General features: G+C 47.0%; 1 protein-coding gene across 1 annotated transcript in view; it reads right to left on the reverse strand.

Moving 5' to 3' along the window:
- MN1 (MN1 proto-oncogene, transcriptional regulator) overlaps nucleotides 1-18,594 on the reverse strand; it is a 40,839-nt gene extending 22,245 nt beyond the window's left edge. The window contains exon 1 of the mRNA XM_079957752.1: nucleotides 14,891-18,594. Within this exon, the coding sequence (XP_079813878.1) occupies nucleotides 14,891-18,248 (3,358 nt within the window). The 5' untranslated portion in view covers nucleotides 18,249-18,594. The remainder of the gene's footprint in view (nucleotides 1-14,890) is intronic.
- Between the last annotated feature and the right edge of the window lie 4,033 nt (nucleotides 18,595-22,627).

A 22,627-nucleotide genomic window follows, 5' to 3' on the forward strand; every position in this document is an offset into this window, starting at 1 on the left:
ATTCAGTCTTATGAATGGATGTCTTGCAGTTAAGCACAGGAACAGGCAACATAAAGCACTCCGTGTAAAAATTCTATATAAACCAACTACCACCAGCATCCACCAGCCAATGCTCACCTGCTAAGCAGATTTTTAGTGCTGAGCCTCCTTGCAGAAATACTGTGTCCATATTCTGCAGTAAAAGCCTTGAGACAAAACAAATCTTTTCAGCCTGAGGAACATGACACAATAAAAGCACTTCTCCAGGGTCAGATAAGCCTCTTGGCAAAAGGACCCAGCAGTAGAAGAGTCTCCTTATGATATTTGGCAGGATTTGTAGAGTAAAAAGCTCCAGGCATGGATTAATTTATTCATTCAGCAATGGCAAATTCAAAAGTGAATTTTAAATTCAATGTTATACAGACATGCTCCCAGCAAAAGGGGCTTGGTGTTTATGGCACTCTCATATGTATGTTTAAAAACAACAATATATCAACTCAAGCAAAGAGCTGTGAATCTGAGCCAATTTATCTATACTGTGCAATCAATAAAGTGTCATCTCCATCATGTACTTACAAAATCTCTTGTATTCAGCTATAGCTTTAACTTGGTTGGTATAAGAGATTTGCTGTGAATCCCCCAAGAGGTGGGATGCTAAAGTACAGTACTCTAGATTAACCAGATGTTGGGCTATTCCCCACATTTTGCTGAGCAGGTTAGGAGAGAACATAAAGCAGTCAACTCACTGATAACCTTTTCTACTAATTCTCACACAAGTGACTGCATGCCACTTCAGACCTGCCTGCTCTCCAAATGTGACTAGAAATAGCAATAATACAACTTGAAAGCATATTTATTTAGGAAGAATGTGAAATTAGTTCCTAGAGCCAGGAAGCAAGAGTTACGTTCCCTCTATTTATACTTCTAAAAAAATAAGGCTGTAACAGGTGGTTTGTGGACCACGCCTGACAGCAGAAACAGTGTTAAATATTTGGGGAAATAGCCCATGACATCTATTCCAGCAGAAGCATCACATAAAGTGTATATAAGCAAAGCATTGGAAGCTGGTGCAAAGGGAGATGAGGACAAATCAAAGGCCAACTATATGTTGCATTTCAGCCGTGACTCACATTAAGGAAGTAGGAAAATGGGCATTTTGAACTTTGCAAAAGAACTTTCCCCCAAAGACTGTTTAGGAACAAGTAAATGGCAGGAAAGCCAATAGCCATGCACTCCCCCACTCCCCGCAGTCACTTACAAAATAAGAAATAACAAGCACACAGAAACAAAGGCTCATACTTCTGCACATAACACAGTGTTTGCCCATAACCACCTCACACAAAAGAAAGGCCTTCCAAAACAATCTGTTTATAGACAGTGATCATACATTTGCTACTCAGGTTCCAAATATGCATTTCCAAGATTCAGGAAACACTTCTGTCTGGAGGATATAAAGATTTCCAGGGTTCAAAACTGCAATATAACTGCTGCAGGGAAAATGCAGCTCTTTGAACACATACAAAGCGGTCTTATACTGAAATGGACCATAGTCCATTCTATTGCAGCACCCTATAGATTCTGACTGGCAGCAGCTCTGCAGAGTCTCAGGCTAAGAGGCCTCCTGGTCCTTTTCAAAGATGCTAGTGACTGGATCTGCAGCTGGCTCCGGCCTTTCCCCACATAAGAGGGGAATCTTGCAACCTGAAAAGCTGCATTGACTATGGGTGGTTGGGCAAATGTTACAAGGAGTCCCTGTTGGGTTGAGTCAAACTCATCAGCATTTAGTGCAATTTTTTCTAATTCATTTTTGTATGTTATTTTCACTAATATAGGCATTTTATGCCCACTTTACCCTAGCATATGCATTTTTGTACACATCACTTGGAGTATTGCACCACAAAATTTGAAGAAGTGTGGAATTTTGAAGGGTGGCTAGTATTTCTGTTTGTGTCTTGTTTGGGAAAGTGCAAATTACATAGAAGCACCTTGAAATGTGAAGTGGTTCAAATTTCTCCCCTGTTTCTACCTCCCACTCTTGGAAATAACGGACTCCTGAGACTAAGCTCCCTTACAAGGATTTAAAAACACACCCATGTAATCAGGGCCATAGCATTTCAGGAGCCAGTCTGAAATTTGGAAGATATGTAGTTCAAGAGACACTGGGGAGAAGCAGGGAGTCTTTGCAGCTTTCCTCTCCCTCACCACAGTCCTCCTGTGAGGCCTTCTCATTTCTCATTTCTCCATACCAACAAAAAACAAGTCCGCAATAATAACAATGGCAACAAGGCTCTTTTTTCCTTCTTCCTTCCCTTGGAGAAGCAGGACTACAGGCTCCCATGCAAAAATGCCCGAACAGGAATGCTACTTTCTGAGGGCTTGGCCTGGGCGCCTCCACCTTCAGAGGTTAGGTGGGTAGCAGACAGAGAAAGGTCCTTTTCCAGGCTGAGGAGACCTCCTTGGTGGAAGGCTCTGAGCAGGGGGACTGGCAGGTGCTGCTGTATATTAGTCCCTCCTGCTGAAGACTGGTTTTTTGTTTAATAATCCAACACTTTTATTATTTGTATGGGATTGTCCTTGCTGCTTTTGCTCCGGTGTTCTGCTCTTTCACTGTATTCACTGCATTTTATTTATTTTTTAAATCAAATGTGTGTTTTTCGGGAGGGGAGGTATTTGCTTTTAAATGCCAGCTGCAAATTGCTGTGCAAGTTGTCAAACTGAAGGGCAGAGTATTAAAGATTTTAAATAAATGAATAATGCTCTCCTCCCCATGACCCATCCTCTGGAAAAGGGCTAAACGGAGGCCATGCAAGTTAGTGCCAGAAGCAAATTCTTGTTTTCACACACAGGCCGCTTCCACCAAGATCAAAGACTGCAGAGATGCTCTACTGTGGCAATCCTACAGAGCAATTGACAGTGGGATGTCCAGTTAAACATCAGGTCCAAGAGGCAGAATGAGAAGCAGCAAGATTAACAGAAACTTCACAAAAGCTCAGCAAAGCGCCCCCCCCCCCCCCGGCTGAGCCTGGATTTCTGCCTCCACATGATGGAGCCACCTGTACACACAGTTTGCCCTGCAGACGCTGCTCTCGGGGAGCAAGATCGCAGCCTGGATGGGCGGCAAGTGCCTTCAGCAATGCCACTTAAATTCATAATCACAGTTTGGGTATTCCACATGTCGTATTTAGCTGAAAGTAACTGTAGCAATTAATCTTTCTGAAATAACACTATCATCCCAGAACTGTGGGTTAAACCACTGAGCCTAGGGCTTGCCGATTAGAAGGTCGACGGTTCGAATCCCTGCAATGGGGTGAGCTGTCATAGCTCTGTCCCTGCTCCTGCCCACCTAGCAGTTCGAAAGCACGTCACAGTGCAAGTAGATAAATAGGTACTGCTCCGGTGGGAAGGTAAACGGGGTTTCCGTGCGCTGCTCTGGTTCGCCAGAAGCGACTTAGTCCTGCTGGCCACATGACCCAGAAGCTGTATGCCGGCTCCCTCAGCCAATAAAGCGAGATGAGCGCCGCAACCCCAGAGTCGGCCACGACTGGACCTAATGGTCAGGGGTCCCTTTACCTAACTGTGGCAATTAATCTTTCTGAAATAACACTATCATCCCAGAGCTGAATTAAGGACTACAGCCTTTTCCATATCATTTAAAATCAATAATGATATTGTCCAGATTTTTAAATTCAACCATCTTTCAAATTCTCTCTCTCTCTCTCTCTCATTTCCTAAATGCACACCCCACAGCTCCATAAAAATGTCTCCGGAGCCTTGTAAAACATTAAAACCAAATAAATCAGATTCAGAAATAGGGAACACAACAGCAGAACACAGAGCACAAAAGCCCCACTAAGAAAACAACAGCACTGTAAATACAAAGTTAAAAGCCCAGGTGAACAGAAATGCATTCCCCTAACCCTGGCACGAGAAAGACACCAGCACAGTCCCCAGGCATACCAAGAAATGGTGAGGAACAGGACTTTTTTTCAGCTGGAACTCACCAAAACTCAGTTCCGCCACCTCTCAGGCAGGCGCCATTGCCGTTATGAGAGAACAAGGGAGGCGTTCATGGTGAGTTCCAGAATCTCCTTCTAGAAAAACAGCGCTGGTTAGGAGCCCACCTCAACCAGGTGCCACCATAGAAGAGTCCTGGTGGTGGTGGAGGAAACCTGTAACTAAAGCATGGTAATAAGCTCTGTAACCGCAAGTACCAGTCTCGCACCACTGCTGCATCAGACAGGCAGCCATCTTCTATTTGCCGTTCCCTAGCTGGGCTACTGTGTACAATCCCAGGGTGAGACAAAGCAGCAACTTCCACTTGGAAGCCCTTTGAAGTTTAAGGCCCTTCAGCCGCCAAACCCTTCCGCACAGGCAAACATAAAAATTAAACTGCAGGATCCATCCAAACCAAACTCAAGTGACACTCCCCACCCTCGCCGGCCACTCTCTTCCGAGTTCTGCCAATTTGCAACCAAAAAATTTGAGTCATTTATACAAATGGATTTCAAAGAAACAATCAAAGGACGACAGGTCAGGATAAATTTAGACTTAGCAAAACTCAGATATATTTAGGTGTGTACAGACAACCTTCAACCAAGAGACTCTTCCTGAAGAAGGCTGCCGCTCCAGATTATATCCAATAAGGATGTTTTAATTATGATGTGCACACAGTTATTGTTTATTCATTTGTTCTTGCTTTATTGTTTTATTTATGCCTTAGGACCAGTTAGTAAAGGGCTAGAAATACCCAGAAATAAACAAACAAACAAACAAACAAACAAACAAACAAATAAATAATAGATGATAGATAGATAGATAGATAAAATAAATAAATAAATAGAGATAGAAAAGCAAAGAAGCATCCTTCAGACAATTCATCTAGATATATCAGTTGCAACCCTAAAAGTGCATATGCGTGAAGGTGGGTGGGTCAAGAAAGCTTCATTTCCAAACTTTAGAAATGCCAACTGCCATCATCTCATAATCTGGCCTGACGCTGTTCATTCTGCAAAGAGCTGAAATGAATTAAATATTGCCCCCACCGCCAGAACTGAAGGCAGGCTGGAAGAAAAGAATGAAGGAGCACAGTGGCATTTATTTGAGTTTTCAAGCATCACCTTTTCAGAACAGCTATGATCAAACTTGGGTTGAATGAGTTACCATTCTTGCTGGCACACCACCCCATGCATGGAATATCAGAATGTCTCATATTTCCTGAAATTCCACCGTTTGGAAAAGTTATGACATAAGCAGCACTGGTTCAGTGGCTGTGGCTGGAATCTGAAAGAACAGTCAGACGGAGCACATCTATGGGGAAGTGCGGGTAATGGATTGGGTTTTCTTTCATTGATCAAACATGAGGCCAGCATTCAAGAGTTGGCGACTAGCAGTAATTAGATTCCCTCTGCTGCTTTCATGAAGTGAGAGTCATGGAGCTCCCAGTGTTTTCAAAGTCATTCTCTGGCTTATATATTTGTCTTAGTTGGATGGAAATAGCCTAACTCCCTGCCTTCCCCAAGCACACATACAGAAATCTTCACTAAGAACCAGTTAATGTAAATTGGAACTGCCCAGTTTAGATATCCGCTGTTACACTTCTGCATTATTTACACTTGGAACATACCGTATCACCAGTATGTACAACCGTGCGTTAGCTGTGATCAAGCAAACAAAGAATTGCTAGTTTCAGAAATAAAGGAGTGAGAACCTGTCTGAAGGAGATACTGGGAATTTGAACTTTGCCTTTCAGCTACTCCAGAAAGAAGTGAAAGTGTCCATTTTGGATCCATTTTCGCAACCAGAATTCTGAGTTCAAAACATTGCCTAGCTGATTCTGTTCCCCGCTCCCTTGCTTAGGTTCAGATTGCTGGTCTAGTACACTTTTCTCTTTTACATAGAGGGAGAAAGATGGGATGGCACCTCCAAGAGGGAAATGTCACCCCATGAAAACTTACTCAAGTGCCTTTCATGGTGGCATGATCAATCTGCAACTGTCAAAGTAGAGGCAGGACAGTGCTTTAGTCTGAAGCACTGCATGGTGTGAACATCAATACCAAAAGTATGCAGATTGCTCTGGTGCCCAACAGTCTCTCTCTTTCCTGTTGGGACATAATTGCATCTCTCTCTGATTTGCAGTTCACCTCACAATGCCAACATCAGCAGCAGAACAACAACTAGTTGGTGTTAAAAGACTGACTGATCACTGGGAAAATATACGGGGCAGCTGAGGGACTGACTTGGGCTAAAACAATCTCTCTTGAGCCACCTTGTCCATAAAATTCAACACAGATATCACTGTTATGGGACCAAAACAGCTTACAGCCCAGTCCTCTGCCTTGAGATATAACCCTGGAGGTCAAAAGTGCCAGAGAATAAATTAAAAAAGGAGGCTGATTTAACTGAGCTGTGGGTCATCTTTAAAGTCACAAAGAAATGTTAAAGACTAACATGTAAAGAGGCTCTAGGTAGCCATTCTGGCCCCCACCCGTCCACCGCATGCTCCAGATTCTGTGCGATGAAGGCGATTATCTGTTCTCCTCTTCATCCCAGTGTGAAAATGTAAATTGCATTGGGGCGGGGGGGGGGGGGTCATATCATAGAACACACTGGGAAAAATGGAGAGGGGAGAATCGCCAGAGCCTCAGGCACTCCAAAACTTAATTTAGTTCTCCTCTACATGTGTTAATAGTTCATGTTCCTTTCAATATATTCACATTAGCAAAGGGGCTGACACCACCCCCATCTTTTATTTAAACATTAAATGACAACAAATTCTCCCAAATCGAAGGTATATATCCATTTTTTGTTTGCTTAGCCTTAGATGAAGCAGTTACAAGATTTTTATTATTATTATTATTTTGAAAGGTAGCTGGTTGACGTTTTACTCCAAGCCATTTTTCTTCAGCAATTAAAATTTACCTAAAATTGGCCTGAAATTTCTAAAGATGCTTTGCCATTGACTGGAGTGCAAGAAAGCATTTCAATTATCAAATCCCCATTCTTTTAAAAGAAAAACCAGATTTTGCATCAGTTTCCCAACAGCTCTCTTTTCAGGCAACTGAGCCCAGGCAAGTAGAAGAAACAGGTGCCAAGAGGTCTGTGCCTGCATATTTTTCCCTCCACTGCTACTAGCAACTCTAGGAAGGGATGAAATTTGAAAACTGAGGCAAGTGGAGGATTTAAAAGCCCCTTGCTGTGGACCCCAATCCAAATTGGGGTCAACGTGACTGCATCTGCCAAAGAAAAAGAGGTCAGGAAATCACTTAATAAATATCCTATCATGTCACATCTAGTTGGGCCCTGTGAGGTCTGGAGCTCTGATGTTGTGCACTGGGGCTCAAGGGCTACCGAGAATCCCACACAAGGGCCACAAATCCAGCACAAGGAGCGCAACACAGAAGAGCTACGTTCTGAATGAAAGTGATATTCTGGTGAGAACCTCTGCAGTTATCCAGAGCCTTGAGGTTTGTTGCTTTTGCATATAACCTCAAATGAACTGTTGCACTTTGAGAGGGGAAAGCGTTGTGACACTCAGAGCAGGAGCAATTTTCTGTGCTGAACTGGATTTTATTTTTTTAATTAAAAAAAAGCCACAATACCAAATAAATCTGATTACTGTGTTTTTAAGCTATGTTTTTAAATGGATTTCTAGTGGGAAGATACCCTTAAAATTTCTACTCTTGCAAAACTTAATGTGTCCAAGGCACAAAGAAGCTATTTACATTAAAAAAAACCAAGCTAAAACAGCATATGAGCTCTCCTTGAGCAATAATTACTCTAACCACTACATCTTCAACCTATTGGAACTATACTCAACCAGGTAAAATATTAGGGTCTCAATGTCGGCGACATTTGATGCTATTTAAGGAGTGTTCTCAGCTTTTTGAGACAAACAATGGTCCCACATAAAAATAAATTATTCAGACGAAGTCTTCTTTGTACAAAAGTCTTCAACACTTAGTATCTCAGGTTAGTCCAATACCTAACGGAAGTTGTTATAATTTATTTATTAAAAACCAATAAATCTACAGATTATTCCAAATAGTGCTTTTGTCCCTAAACAAAGCTGAGAGAACCCACATTGCAAATTTATCTTAGGTGCAATTATTGCCGGCTACAAAGAGGTTTAAAAGGCTCCCAAATCAACACAAGATACACACCCACCAGCCACACATGACCTCTAGAACCCACACAGACCCAAAAGCTCTAAAAAGAAAATGTAGGGAACAAATCCTTCTCAGCATCAAACTCTGAGCATTAACTTACACAATCCCTTGTAACATCCAACTGGCGCCTCCACATAGTAAATTCCACTGAGGCGACTCAGTTCCGCATAAAAACTAAACATCACTTCCATCATTTGAAAGCCAAGGAGCTAACAATTAGAGGCTTTTGGCTAATAATTTTTGCAGTGCAGTATCATCTTTGAAGCATTAAGAAAATCAACTAGTTAAAATTAATGGATTATCCCTCCAGCTAGTAAAATTCACACAGCCCAAGATTTAAGAGGAATCTGACGATCTCTGCCACGTAATCTTGAAATGTACGTCGTGCTGAAAGAAATGTGACTGCCACATTGGAGCAGAAAGGGCCCAAGGGGGAGAGAGGGACCAGCGGAAGGGAGCACCTCATCCCAGTTGTCCCATTCATGCGCAAACTGGATATTGCAACGGGCTTTTCTCCCACATGCTATACACCACTAAAAACAACTGAGGTTGTCCACCCATTTTTAATGAAAACTAGAGGCCGTACTACAACAATAGACCAATGCCTAGAACTTTATTAGGCAGTATAATTACATCACATTTCTAAACTGTCTGTGCCCCAATTAATACTTAATTTTAAAATACGGACTATAAATAGCAGGTAATCAAGTCAGGTTCCAAATGTATTGCTAATCAAAGAAAAATATTATTAGAATATCACTGAAGAAGGTTTTGCCCACCTTCCAATTTTAAGCAGGATTTTTTTTTAAGTTAATACTCTTCCAAAGATTCCTGTAATGTGCAAAAATAACTAGAGAAGGCTAGTGGAAGGCTTGCTCCTGCTCACCAAAATAAACTACAGATTGTCATAGTCAACACATTTACACCGTTAGGCAAATAGTGCTTTCCTGCTTTAAGATGAGCTACAGGAGGAGCACTACAAAGGGTTCAAGAAAGCCAAGTTTCCCACATAAGATATTCTAAATGTCCAATGCAGTTTCAAAAATCTACAGTGGGAACTCAAATAAATTATTCTGTAGAAGGGGGGGGAGGGGGAAGGCAAGGCTCATTTTATGAAATGTGATTTGGGTTATGTGGAAACACAGGCTGCACTCCAGTAAGATAGTGGTTGCTCAGTATTTGTACCTTTAATATATTTTTAACCTGTTGGAAGCAACCCAGAGTGGCTGGGGAGACCCAGCTGGGTAGGTGGGGTAGAAATAATTGTATTATTATTATTATTATTATTATTAGTGTGTAAATTTATATGTCTACGAATACTTCTGTACGTACGGGAGAAGCACTAAAGTGTCATTGGGTTGTATTAAAACGTTACCCACATCCTCATTATCCTCCTCCTCCTCTGCAGTTCATGCAAACCATTTTTATTATAAGATTCTTACAAAATCGTACTGTGTAAGTAAATAGTAAATCAGTACATTTAAATGACACCTAGTATTTGCATTTCAGAAAAACTCAATTCTAAACATAAACCATTTCTCCTAAACCTGATTTCACTATGCAACACATTCCCTGTGTTAATCTGGAATATGCTACTCAAATTTAACGCCCAACAATTCAAGGCAACAGAACATACTTTCACACAGCATGTTGAGAACACGGGGGTAATTCTCCTGCTTGCTTCAATTTGACGTGCAAATTAAAATTCCAGTTTACATGTAGCACCACAAATGTGCCACAAACTGAGATTTAAGATTTTTTTAAAAATGGGGGGGGGGGGGCGCTAAACTCAATGCAAAGCTCTTTGTGCTTATGTCAGTCAGCAGATGTAAGCTACCTCCAGTTATTCTCACAGATAAACATGGAGAAAGGTTTTAACCATTCTATACTTACAGCCCCAATTCTTCAGCACCAGCTGTTTTATAAAACTATGCACATTTTCTCCTGAGAAGCGTCCAGAAATGCAGAAAACAGAAGACAGCAAAGACAAATGAAAAGACTGACCAGAAGTATCTTCCCCATCAAATGACTGTAAAATACTTCACTGTTGAGAGACAAAAGTATGATGCTGGCTAACAAATGAATTAAATCAAATCACGTAAAAGAAGTTTGGTTTATTTCATTAAAAAAAAAAATTGCACAAATAATTTTTTTTAAAGCTTGTTAAATGTGAAACTCGAACTACATGACTATCTTAATCTCTTTCCACAGGTGAGTTTTTATCATAAATCACACTACTAAACCGGATCATTTATTAATGATGCATATTTCATATCAATGGACTGTATCATGTAACAACTTGGTGATGGAAGCTACATTGTCAATGCTATTAAAATACCTCACATAAGTTTAAATACTGCTTTGAAACCAAATAATTGGGATTCACAGTTTTATGACAATGGCAGTATTAGTCAGGTTACCTGTTTATAATAGCTCTTACGTCGTAAATCAATTTCAACCTAAATACGGTACTGTTTTTTGAGGGTGCTTGGAATTTTCTGCAAGTTATAAACAAGTCTCAACAAGCGAAGCTATTCCCTCATGCAGATCAGAGACTTTAAAAATAAAGACTACCCAAGACTACACTAGGAGATGAAAGAGGCCACAGCTTTGGCCCAACAGACTCATCCAGCCCGTCATTCAGGGCACAAATAAACGTTTCATGCTAAGCAGGTTGTCCCGTTCAGAGTTCTGTCTGCTCCATGTGCTGGCTAGTTACAAGGACAGGTTTATGAGAGCTATGACATGCTTCCAGACCAACAAACAGGAGCTAAATGCACTGCAAAGGCCTGTGAATAAAAATGCAACGGCTGCAGAGCGTAACCACATCTATTTATATTTTGCCTGACAGCCACCTAAGTTGTTTAAGGTTGCCTGTTCCTATGGGACGGCGTCAGGGGTGTGTGTCCAACTGAGATGGATCTTAAGAAGTTATAATGAAGAAATCGAGGACAGAAGAAATTGAACAGAAAGAATGGGCTTTGTAGCACTTTTCTTGCTTATTCATTAAAGAAATAGCGTGTGCAACAAACGTGACTCTATATACGCAAACAAGGAAAAATGTCACCTTGATTTAAGTTGGCAATATACTCCCAAGTAAATAAGAGGAAACTTCCTTCTTAGGAAGGTGTCTAGGATCCGAATGCAGGGGAGCTTATTTCTAGACAGAATCTAGCATCACTCCATACTGGCATTTTTATACTCAAAGATAAATTCCACTTGGAAATAAAATGTGTACACCGCCATGCATATAAATGGTACAAAGGTCTCATTCTGCTCTAAGATACTTTCTAAATGTGAGTAGTAGGAGCAAAATATACAGAATTCTCCCTGCTGCCACATGGGAAACAGCCCTGAGACTGTAACCTAGAATACCTCCTCACTCCATTCATCTCAGAAACACTCGCATTGAGTTTTGTGGAACTGTTCCAGAGCAAAGGACAGATAGATAAACTGATACTGCCTTTCAAGTTTGTTTTAACTGTAAATGGCCCTATCAGATGTTTGCTACTGAAATGTCATCCTTTGCTGCTAGGAGTCACTATGGAAGATTCTAGTCCAGTCTTTAAAAAAAGGTATGGGTTTTGCTTATTTTGGCTTCCTAGAGTTTTAAACCTGTATCAGATCTGTATTAAATTTCTGACATACACAAATTCAACAAGGTTATTCATAAATATAGATCCATGTCTTATATCTACACAATCTAATTTTAAACTATAATAATAATAATAATAATAATAATAATAATAATAATTTAGTTATACCGCGCCCATGAGGCTGAGTTTCCCCAGCCACTCTGAGCGGCTCCCAATCAAGTGTTAAAAACAGTACAGCGTTAAATATTAAAAACTTCCCTGAACAGGGCTGCCTTCAGATATATAACATTATTTATATTTACTAAGCACTTTTCTCACAAAACTGACCCAAAACTACATACATAATGAGCATAAACATTAAAGCCAATTATAACAAAACCAATAGAAACCTAAAAACACATCTATACAAATAAAATAAACAAAAATGAGATATGGTAGTTGATTTCAACAGTGCATTTCTCCAGTAAGAAAAGGTCTTCACAGATTGTTAACTGCTATAATTAGAATAGCTATGGGATATATGACACGCACAGAGAGAGAGGGGTGGGGATGAATTCTTACACTGCAGTCGATGTTAAACTGCAGCTAAGCTTGGAAAAAAGGAAGATGCTTATGTCTGAAGTTCTTAATGACCAAGTGTTTCCAAGAAATCCTCAGAAACAAGGCACAGCCTAACTTCCAAAGTCCAGTAGCTTCCAATCCCATTATTCTTCACTCGCAAACTCACAGAATAGCAGCACTGCACTGCATGAACACTTCAAAATAAATGTTTAGCTTTGTTTCATTTTATGTATCATTTTTTTAAAAAAATGATGCAGCAGCAAAGTGTGAATAGGCTCTGTTTTAAAGGTCCTGGTTGACTTCTAATATATATTTGTCCTCTCGGAAGTAATAAGAAATAGAAACCTACATGCTCTGGATAAAGCAGAGTGACTGCCTTGGAATCCTTTCCCTGATTTTCTGTTTTATTTTGCTTTTGAAAATGTTTTTGTGGGTCTTTGGACCAAAATAAATATATTATATTTGGCAGATTTTTTAAAAAAAAAAAGATGTAAAGACTGCCCCTTTTCCTCCTGTAGATGGTTCATTTGTTCAGCTGCATAAATCCTGAAATATTTGGTAACCTTTGGCAAGAACACCTACTGTAATTCTCTACATACCTCTGTTAGCCTTCTTAAGGACAAATTTTCAGAAATTGGCTACGTTTTTCTACTCATACCATTGGCAAAGTTAGATCAGTATCTTACATTTAACTTTAGACCCAGTAATACGATGGTAGCTTTCTGCTCAGAAAGCTGGCAGATTAAGTGACGGTGCCTTTTTTTAGCATGGTATGAACAATAAGGGCTGCTGCCTTTAAAGTTGTTATAAATCACATAACAATGGCAGGAATCATTGGAAATGAAAATCATGCAAATATCAGGCTTAAACCCGCCTAACTCTTTTGCTGGATTGTGGCCAATGTGTGACCTCAAAACATCACTGATATGAAGCAAAGCAGAGCTCAGAAGTTTTTCACCTGTGTGTTTCTTAGAAACAAATTAAGATGGTCAAGTTATTTCTTCCCTTTCCAATCCGATTGTACTTATAGGGAACAAGTGTGTGCATGTCTGCACTTAGGTGTGCGTCTGGCAAGGTAGAGGTGACGGGAGCTGTGATTTGTGCTAACTAGCTATTGATCCAGTCAGATCTAGATGTTGTGTACAAGAAACAATAAAAGAAGGAGCCAGGAAGGATGCTGTGTGAAACTCCATTTAAAAATGGAAAAGGCAGCCCCCCAAACAAACCAATTTATGTCCTTGCCTGGATGAAGCCTGAAGAATGCTGATGGGCTTCCCGGCATCCGCCGCGCATGCTAAACACTCTCTGCCTCAGAAAAAGAAGCTCCCTGCACTGGCATTGCCAAGGAACAAAGAGACAAACAGCAAAGGCAGCATTCAGATTCGACAAAGCCAGAGAGACGAAAGCCAGCGGAGCAGGGAGTTTCTCAAACAGCCTCCTAGAAACCTTTCCACATACCCTAAAAACACAAGGCTCAAAACAAAGCAAAACAAAACAAAAACTTTTTCTGAGCAGATGCTGGAAAAACAACCACAAAAAAGGAAGACCGATGGCTAGTATTCCCCAGTAGTCAGCTCCTTATCATGTTTCACAGGGATCCTACCCATCTACTGAATTCCACATACTGTACTAATGAGCGAATGAAGAAGTGCCTGCTCACAGTTCACCAGGTCCTGCCGCCCCCCTGCCTTTCCACTCACTAACCTAGAGTTCCACCAAATGAAGAAGAGCATTGTAACTGCCTAGCTTTAGCCCTCAACACACTTTAAGTCTGACCTAAAAATGAAAAACTAAGCAATGTCTGCTCCTCTAACTTTTTTATTTATTACTATATTTAATTACTTCAACACAACACCTGAATTGGAATAAATCAAATGCACCTTAGGAACAAGAAGAAAACCAGAGATTCCTAAGATGAATGAAGAAATTTAACCAGGCACACAGTTCCTTTCCTCTCTTACTTAAATGCTACTGAAGTGCATTTGTGTATGCAATGCGCTGCGCTTATTTGAAAGAGTCGGGAAAATAGGCTGGAAGAGCCTGCTCTACGTGATGTCGACATGAGTACCTTTTGATAATTCTGCAGGGGCGGAGGGAGCAAAACCCCAGCACAGCAAAGGGCACATGTGGGACACCTCAAAGGGGTCATTCACACATGAGAATCCAAGAAGCTGGCTTTTCCTAAAGCAGCTATCCTGGCAAGAACATACATCCCATTGTTGGAAACTTACCCTGCACATCACACAGGCAGTGCGGCACAGACACAAAAATACTAGCTCGGCCTTCTGCCGCTCCTCCCCCATTTCTCATGCACAAGGAAAGGCATGGGGGGGGGGGGTCGGAGGGAACGGGGCCGACATTAGTTGGCGCAGGTTTTTGCGGCTGATCCTCCCGGAGCCTGCTTCCTCCTCCACCTGCCCGGGACCCAGGAAGGCCACGGCCGCCAAGGGGCTGGAGTCCACTTCCCACCTGCCTTCGGGTTGTGCTGGCCTAGCCTTGCAAGGGGGTTCCTGCCGCCCCCTTTCTGCACAGCATCTGCCTGGAAGGGGCGCCCCAGAAGCCCCCCCCCCACCTCCGCGCGCCCCGTACCTTCTTTGCTGGGCGGCTTGGCCTTCTCCCAGGGCGCCAGGGCCTTGTCGTCGTCGTCCTGCCCCTCCAGGAGGGCCTTGTCGCTGGGCAGGTACCAGGCGGCCGAGTGCTCGGCCATCAGCGAGTCCAGGTCGATGGTGCTCATGGCGCCCTTGCCGCTCTCGACGGCGGCGCAGCAGCTGCTCAGCTCGGCGCTGTCGCCGCTTTGGCTGCCGCCGCCCGCGGCTCCGGAGGGGCCGTCGGGGGGCTTCTTGGCGCTCTTGAGGCCCAACGGCTGGTCCTCGGAGATGCTGAACTGCTGCCGCTGCAGCTGGATCTGCGCCTGCAGGATCTCCAGCGGGTGGATCTCGTCCTGCACCGGGGCGCCGGCGGGGGGGCCGCCGCCGTAGCTGTCGGGGCTGGAGGTAGAGTTGCTGCCTGCGCCGGCGTGGAGGCTGAGCTGGGCCAGGGAGGCCTTCTGTCCGTTCAGTAGTGCGTGGTCCCCCGGACGGGGCTGCACCGGGCTGCGCCCCGCCGGGCAGCCCTTGGCCAGCTGGTTGTCGGAACTCGACGACACCTCGTCCTCGTTGCCGGCCTCGTCGGGGAAGTCGCTTGCGCCGCGGGGCGAGCAGGAGTCCGCCTTCTCCAGGGAAGGCAGCAGCTCGGGCTGCTCGGAAAGAGGCGGCGGAGGCGGAGGCAGGAGGAGGTCGCCGCCGCCTCCCTTGGCCCAAGCCGACGGGGGCGAGCTCAGCGCCTTGTGGGGCTCGTGGAGATGCGGAGTGCCGCCCCCTCTTTCTGCCCCCTGCCCGGGACTCCCGCCTTCCACCCCGGGCGTGGGGCCGTACTTGTCAAAGAAGCTGCTGCCGCCGCCCCCTCCGGCGGCCGGGCTGACGTGCCCGCTGTCCCGTTTCCTGCGCCCTCGACCGCGCCCGCCTCCTGCCTTGGCGTCGGGGCCCGGGCCGGGCGAGTAATTGGGGGACAGGCCGCTCTCGCCCGGGGCCGGCGGGGCCGGCGCGGGCGGCTGAGGTCCGCCGCTGCCCGGTTCGGGAGGCTCGGCCGGGCCGAGCTTGCTCCGCTTGGGGCCTTCGCTCCCCGCCCCGACGCCTCCGCTCCCCGCGGCCGGAGCGCCCTTCTTGCCGAAGGTGACGTTGAGGTTGGGCGCGCCCAGGCTGGCGATCATGTTCTGGCACGCCGTCGAGAGGGCCGCCAGGCAGCTTTGCCCGAAGAGGCCGCTGCTCTCCTTGGGGCCCGGGGCCCCGCCGCCGCCGCCGCCGCTGCCGGGAGGCCCCGCCACCCCGCCCGCCACGCTCCCTTTCGAGAAGGAGCCGAGAGACAGCGCGCCCAGCTTGCTGCTGGACTGCGGCGGCCGGGGCGGCGGCGGCGGCGCCCCAGAGGGCTGGAAGTCCGTCGGGGGCCCGTAGGAGGCGGGCGAGGCGCTGTGCGGAGTGGCCTGGCGGCTGGAGGCGCCGAAGGGGAAGCCCTGCTGGGCCGCGAAGTCCGGCGGGCCCGGCCTGCTGCGCTCCGAGGGCGGGCTCAGGCCGAACTGGCCGTGCAGGCTGCCCGGCGAGGGCACGTGTCCTTCGCCCCCTGACGGAATCCGCAGCGGCGGCTCCTGCAAGCCCGGCATGCCGCCCACGCCTGGCCGGAAGAGCAAGTCCCCTGCGCCCGGCGCAGCCGAGGGAGGATGCGGCGCCGGGAACCAGGCGCCCTCCTGCGCCTCGAAGGCGGGCTCGCCGTGGTGGTGGCCCGCGTGGTGGTGGTGGTGGCCCGCGTGGTGGTGGCTCAGCTGCTGCAGGCTGGGCTGGCGGAGGCGCTGCTGCTGCTGCTGGCTGCGAGAGGCTGCCATCTGCTTGATCATCAGGGCGGCGTTCTGGCGCTGCTGCTGCTGCTGCTGCTGGAGAGCCGCCTGGTGGTCGGCGCCCGGCGGCGGGAAGCTCTCGGGCCCCGGCGGCGTGAAGTCTCCCGGCAGACCCGGGTAGGCGGTCAAGGGCGAGAGGTGGCTGTCCAGGCTGGCGCTGTGCATGCCCGCGCCACTGCCGCCGCCGCTCCAGGAGTCGAAGCGGGGCCGCTTGGCCACGTTCATGTAGGGGGGGGCGTCGAAGTGTTGCAGCCGCTGGCTGGGAGGCTGCTGAGCCGGTGGGTGGTGGTGAACGCTGAAGACCGGCTCGCCCGGCCCGTAAGGATGCTGCAGGCTCCTGTTCTCCAGCCGGTGGATGGGGTACTCGAACTGCGCGTGCTGGCCTTGCAGGAGGGGGCCGCCGTCCTGAAGGCCGGGGTTGGCCGCGTTGCCCTCGGGGCACGGCTGCTGCCGGGGCAGCGCCGGCGGGCACGAGTTCTGTCTGGCCAGCAGGGCCCCCGGCGGCGGGGGCTGCTGCATTAAAGGGTGTCTGCCTGCGCCCAGGCTCGGCTCCAGGCCCACCGACATCTTGCGAGCGCCACCAAATCTCTCGAAAAACACGCCGCCGCCGCCGCCGTGCTGCTGCTGCTGCTGCTGGGGGTGAACCTTGCCGAGGCCGCCGGGCCCTCGGGGCAAGGCCGAGGAGGGCCCGGGGAAGTTCCCCCCGCCTGGCGGCACTTGCTGCCTGCTGGCCCCGTAGTGGGGCAGCTGCCCGTCGGCCTCCGACGGCGAGAAGACGGGCAGGTCGAAATGACTCTCGCCGCTCGGGTAACTGTACTCCAGGGACTCCACGGCGGCCGCTGCTTGGCTGGGGAGGCGCCTCTGCGAGTCGAGGCCGTGCGGCTCCGAGGTGGCGGCTCCTGGCAGGCCGTGGAAGGAGGCCGCGCGGTTGGGCGACTGATCCAGCGGCAGGCAGGGCGCCGGCACGCCGGGGTTGTGGTGCTGCTGCGGCGGCTGGAAGTCCTGGAGGGGCCCTGCCCTCTGCTGCCCGAAGCCGTCCGCGCCTGCCTGGCCCTCCGCCAGATGCTGCTCGTAGCCGTCGGCAGCGAAGCTTTGCTGGCCGCCTGGGTAGCTGAGGAGCCGGCCGCCGTGAAGGCAGGAGGCGCTGGGCTCGGCCCCGAAGCCGCCGCTTCCGAAGTGCGGCGGCGGCGGCGGCGGCGGCTGGTGGGCGCCGTGCGAAGGCTGCTGGCCGCTGAAGAAGCCGTGCACCGGCTGGGCCTGCTGCAAGTCCGCGTGGGCCCCGCGGGAGGCGTGGAAGCCGTACGCCTCCCCGGGCAAGTTCAAGTTCATGGCCAGCATGGCCGAGGCGGGCTCGCTCAGGGCGCCCAGGGTCCCCGCCTCGCCTCCGGGGGTCCCGCCGTGGAAGGGGGGCGGCTTGAAGTGCGAGCCCATGCCCGGCCCGAAGCCCCCGCCGCCGCCGCCGCCGCCGCGCTCGCCGCTCCGCCCGCTGCCCTGCGGCTCGAACTGCTCCAGCCCGAACATCCCGCCGCTGCTGCCTCGGTCCCTGGCCGGCCGGGTCGGTCCCTCACTGGGGGGCCATGACGGGCGGCCGGCCGGCCAGCCAGCCAGCCAGCCGGGGGCTGCTGCTGCTGCCGCTGCAGCGACACGGAGGGAGGACGCCCCGCGCGCCCGGCTCACATCTTGCGGGAAAGTTGCTGCCCGGCGCCGCAGCTCACGGACTCGGCTGGCCGGGAGGCGCGCTCCGCCTCATGGCCCGCGGGAGGCTGAGCCGGGCGGGCTCGTCGTCCTCGTCGCGTTGCCGCTGCCAGGCGCCCGCTCGCTCGCTCGCTCGCCCGCCCGCCTGCCTGCCTCTTTTGCGCTCGCTCGCTCGCTCTCCGCCCGCGCCCAAGAAACAGCAACAAGTTTTGCATTTCAGCAGCCGCGTCCAGCCATCCGGGCTGCGCCAATCAGCGCCCGGCGGGGCGGGGCTCCTCCTTAAGGTGGCTCTCCCGGCCGCGCTCTCGCACGGCGTCGCCCCCCCCCCCCGCCAAAGGGAGCCGCCGCCGCCGCCGAGCATCTCCAGCGCCTGCTGCCGGCGGGCTTGGCGGCCGGGCTGCGCCCCAGCGGCGCCTCCTTAAGAGAGCAATTAGTGGGCCGGCGGGGGCGAAGGGGCCGGCAGCCCCGAATCAATCGGGTGTCATTTAATAGCCGCGCGGCTCTTTCTGAAATGGCTGAACTCCACCCGCCCAGCACAGATTTCTCTCCCGCCCCGTCCCGCGCCGGAGCCCCGAGCAGGCAGCTTGTTTACGCGCCCCCCCCCCGAGACCAGCGGGGCCACTCGGGGTCCCCGGGAAGAAGGGGAGCACCTCCCCGCCCTTCCAATGCACCGCAGGCGCTTCCCCCGCCTCCCCCAGGAGACCTATAAATAAGCGGCCCCGAAGAAGTCTTTGTATATGGCAGGAGAGTTTTTAAAGGATTTTTCTGCAGGATCAGGATGCTGGGCTGTGATTAAATATTGATTTTGTGTAATTAGTTTTCATGTGAACTATCCTCCTTGCTGATGGCTTCGAGATTTCAGAACTAGAAAAGGAATGGAATTGGACAGGGAAATTATTACTTAGCAAGTGACGGGCGCTGGAGAGAGCGGCAGCAACGGGAGGGGCTCCTGCAGCAGCTCGCCGGTCGCCCACCGCCGGGCTCCGGGTCCCAGCCCACCCTGCCTGGCCGCCGAGCCCGCGGCGCGTGTAAGTTAGGCGCTCTGCACACGCTCTCTTTCCAAAGCCGTACCTTGGAAGCCAAGTCAGTGCCAAAGCTGGGAAATGGGCGTCAATGGAAGGCCCGCCGGGATCCTGGAACAGTAATAACCCACCTTCCACGGGCGCATCGCAAGTCAGTGCTCCCCTGCTGTGCCATATCTCTTTCTGCCCCGTGCCACATATAAGGAAGACAACATATTATTAAATCATTGGATGCCATTCTTTTAAATGAAATTTAAGTTAAAGAGCAAAATGTTTTGCGGAAAGGAAAACACTCAGAGAGAGAGTCCACCTTCACATTTTCACAAGAGATACAATCCTGACGTGTGGTGGAGCAGTGACAGCCCAGCCTGATCATCAATCCTGTGGACTGATACATGTGTACAAGTCTCTAGTTTATGCCCAGGCGTTGTTTGCCTTTTCTCGTTGTTTTTTTAATATCCCAACCCTAATCAGTTCAATCTGAAGTGACACAGTGAAAGGAACTGATTTTTTTATTTATATATATATTTTTTTAAAAGTATTGGTTTTCACAACATTATAAACAAACACATAAGACAAACAAATATAAATCATAGCCTTATTGAAAATTACACTTGTTCACATTGTTAAGTGACTTCCTCGCTTCCCCTTGGTTGAATTTCATTGCATGTCCTTATAACAGTTTTCCAAAAGGAACTGATTGACTCTTTATTTGCCTCTTCTTTTTGTTTTGTTTGGTCAAACCATTCTTGGAAGTCATTGCTTCTCAAAAGACTGTGCCGTCTCTCCATTTCAAATATCCTTCTGAGTAGTATCTCTTTCCCCTTGACTGGGGCTTGGGGCTAATAATAATAATAATAATTTATTATTTGTACCCCGCCCATCTGGCTGGGTTTCCCCAGCCACTCTGGGCGGCTTCCATAGAAACCAAAAATACACTAAAATATCACAGATTAAAAACTTCCCTGAACAGGGCTGCCTTAAAATGTCTTCTGAATGACAGCAATTCGGCCTAACAATGATAACTTCAAATTTGTCCATATTTCTAAATCCTTTTTCACTTCAGTCCAACATTTTTCATAATTATCTTTAAATAAATTCACATTTTTGGCTGTCATATTAACCCCTAAATATTTCACTTTCTTAACCAATGTTAATCCTGTCTCCTCCTGAAACTTTTCTCTCTCATTCACAGTTAAATTTTTCTCTAAAACCTTACTTTTCATCTTGTTCAACTTAAAGCCTGCTACCTGTCCAAATTCTTCAATCAGTTCCAATACCCTTTTAGTACTAGATTCTGGCTCCTGTTAAGTCAACACTAAGTCATCAGCAAATGCTTTCAGTTTGTACTGTTTAACTCCCACTTGTATACCTTTAACCTCTTGGTCCTTTCTAATCATATTTAACAAAACCTCAAGGACCGATATAAAGAGCAATGGAGAGATTGGGCAACCTTGTCGTGTCCCTTTCTCAATCTTGAATTCTTCTGTCACCACATTGTTCACAATTAGTTTTGCCTTTTGTTCTGAGTAAATTGCACCTATACCATTTTCAAAACCTTGGCCTACCCCCATCCCCTGTAGATTCTTCTTCATAAAACTCCATGAGATGTTGTCAAAGGCTTTCTCTGCATCCACAAATATCAAAACTGCCTTGGTATTGATATTCACTTGTAATTTTTCTAGAATATTAATTATATTCCTTGTCTTGTCAGACAAGTGTCTGCCCGGGAGAAAGCCCGCTTGGTCTTTATGAATTTCTTCTGCTAGAACCTTTTTTAGTCTTTTAGCCAAGATGTCTGCAAAAATTTTGTAATCCACATTAAGCAGCGATATGGGGCGGTAGTTCTTAAGCTGTGTCTTTTCAGTCTCTGTTTTTGGTATAAGTGTAATATAAGCTTCCTTCCACGACTCTGGTGCCTTTCTCCCTTCCAAAATTTCGTTACAGACTTCCTTCAATGGTTGTATTAGCCATTCTTTCATTAGACCATCTGGTCCTGGAGATTTACCTAATTGCATATTCTGGATGGCCCCTTCCACCTCCTGATCCGTTATTTTATAATTCAACATTAGCTGTTTTTCCTGAGAAATTTTGTGTAGTTCATTTATTTTCAGAAATTGATCAATGTCTATTTCTTTCTGCTTCTCCTGTGTATAGAGTTGTTTGAAATATCTCTGAAAACACTTCCTGATCTCCACTGGGTTCTAGAAATCTAGAAAGATATTTCTAGATTTGTTTGGCAGGGCAAGAAGCCTTGAATAAAATTTAAGATATTAACTGATGCTAAAGAAAGAGGTGGATTTGCCCTGCCAGACCTTAAACTATATTATGAATCAGCTGCTTTTTGCTGGCTGAGAGAATGGCTGCTTCTTGAAAACACTGACGTGTTGGATTTAGAAGGTTTTAATAATGTATTTGGCTGGCATGCATATTTGTGGTATGATAAGGTAAAGGCACATAAAGCGTTTAAAAATCACATTGTTAGAAAAGCATTGTTTAATGTTTGGATAAGATATAAGGATTTGTTAGAAAAGAAAACCCCAAGATGGTTGTCACCAATGGAAGCAAAGGCACAGAAAAAACTCAATATGGAGGCCAAATGGCCGAAATATTGGGAAATTTTGGAACAAGATGGAGACAGAATAAAATTGCAGAGCTTTGAAAAATAGAAAAATAAAGTGTGAGATTGGCTTCATTATTACCAAATAATGGAGGCATATAATTCGGACAAAAAAGTTGGCTTCCAGGTGGAAAAATCAAAATTGGAAACAGAATTGTTTGATCCAAAAATTAAGCATTTGTCAAGAATGTATAACTTGTTGCTGAGATGGAACACTCAGGATGGAATGGTGAAATCAGTTATGATTAAATGGGCACAAGATGTTGGACATAACATAATGATGGCTGACTGGGAACAGTTATGGACCACAGGTATGAAATTTATGGCATGTAATGCCCTAAGAGAAAACTTAATGAAAATGATTTACAGGTGGTACATGACACCAGTCAAGCTTGCAAAAATTTACCATTTGCCCGATAATAAATGTTGGAAATATAATGAGATTGAAGGTACATTCTTTCATTTTTATTTTTTTTATATAATATTTATTCAAATTTTGAAAGTTACAAAAAGGAACAATAAAAAAGAAAATTAACAAAGATATAAAAATTACACACAAACAA

Source organism: Podarcis cretensis (assembly GCF_951804945.1).
Source record: "Podarcis cretensis genome assembly, chromosome: 16".
Classification (NCBI taxonomy): domain Eukaryota; kingdom Metazoa; phylum Chordata; class Lepidosauria; order Squamata; family Lacertidae; genus Podarcis; species Podarcis cretensis.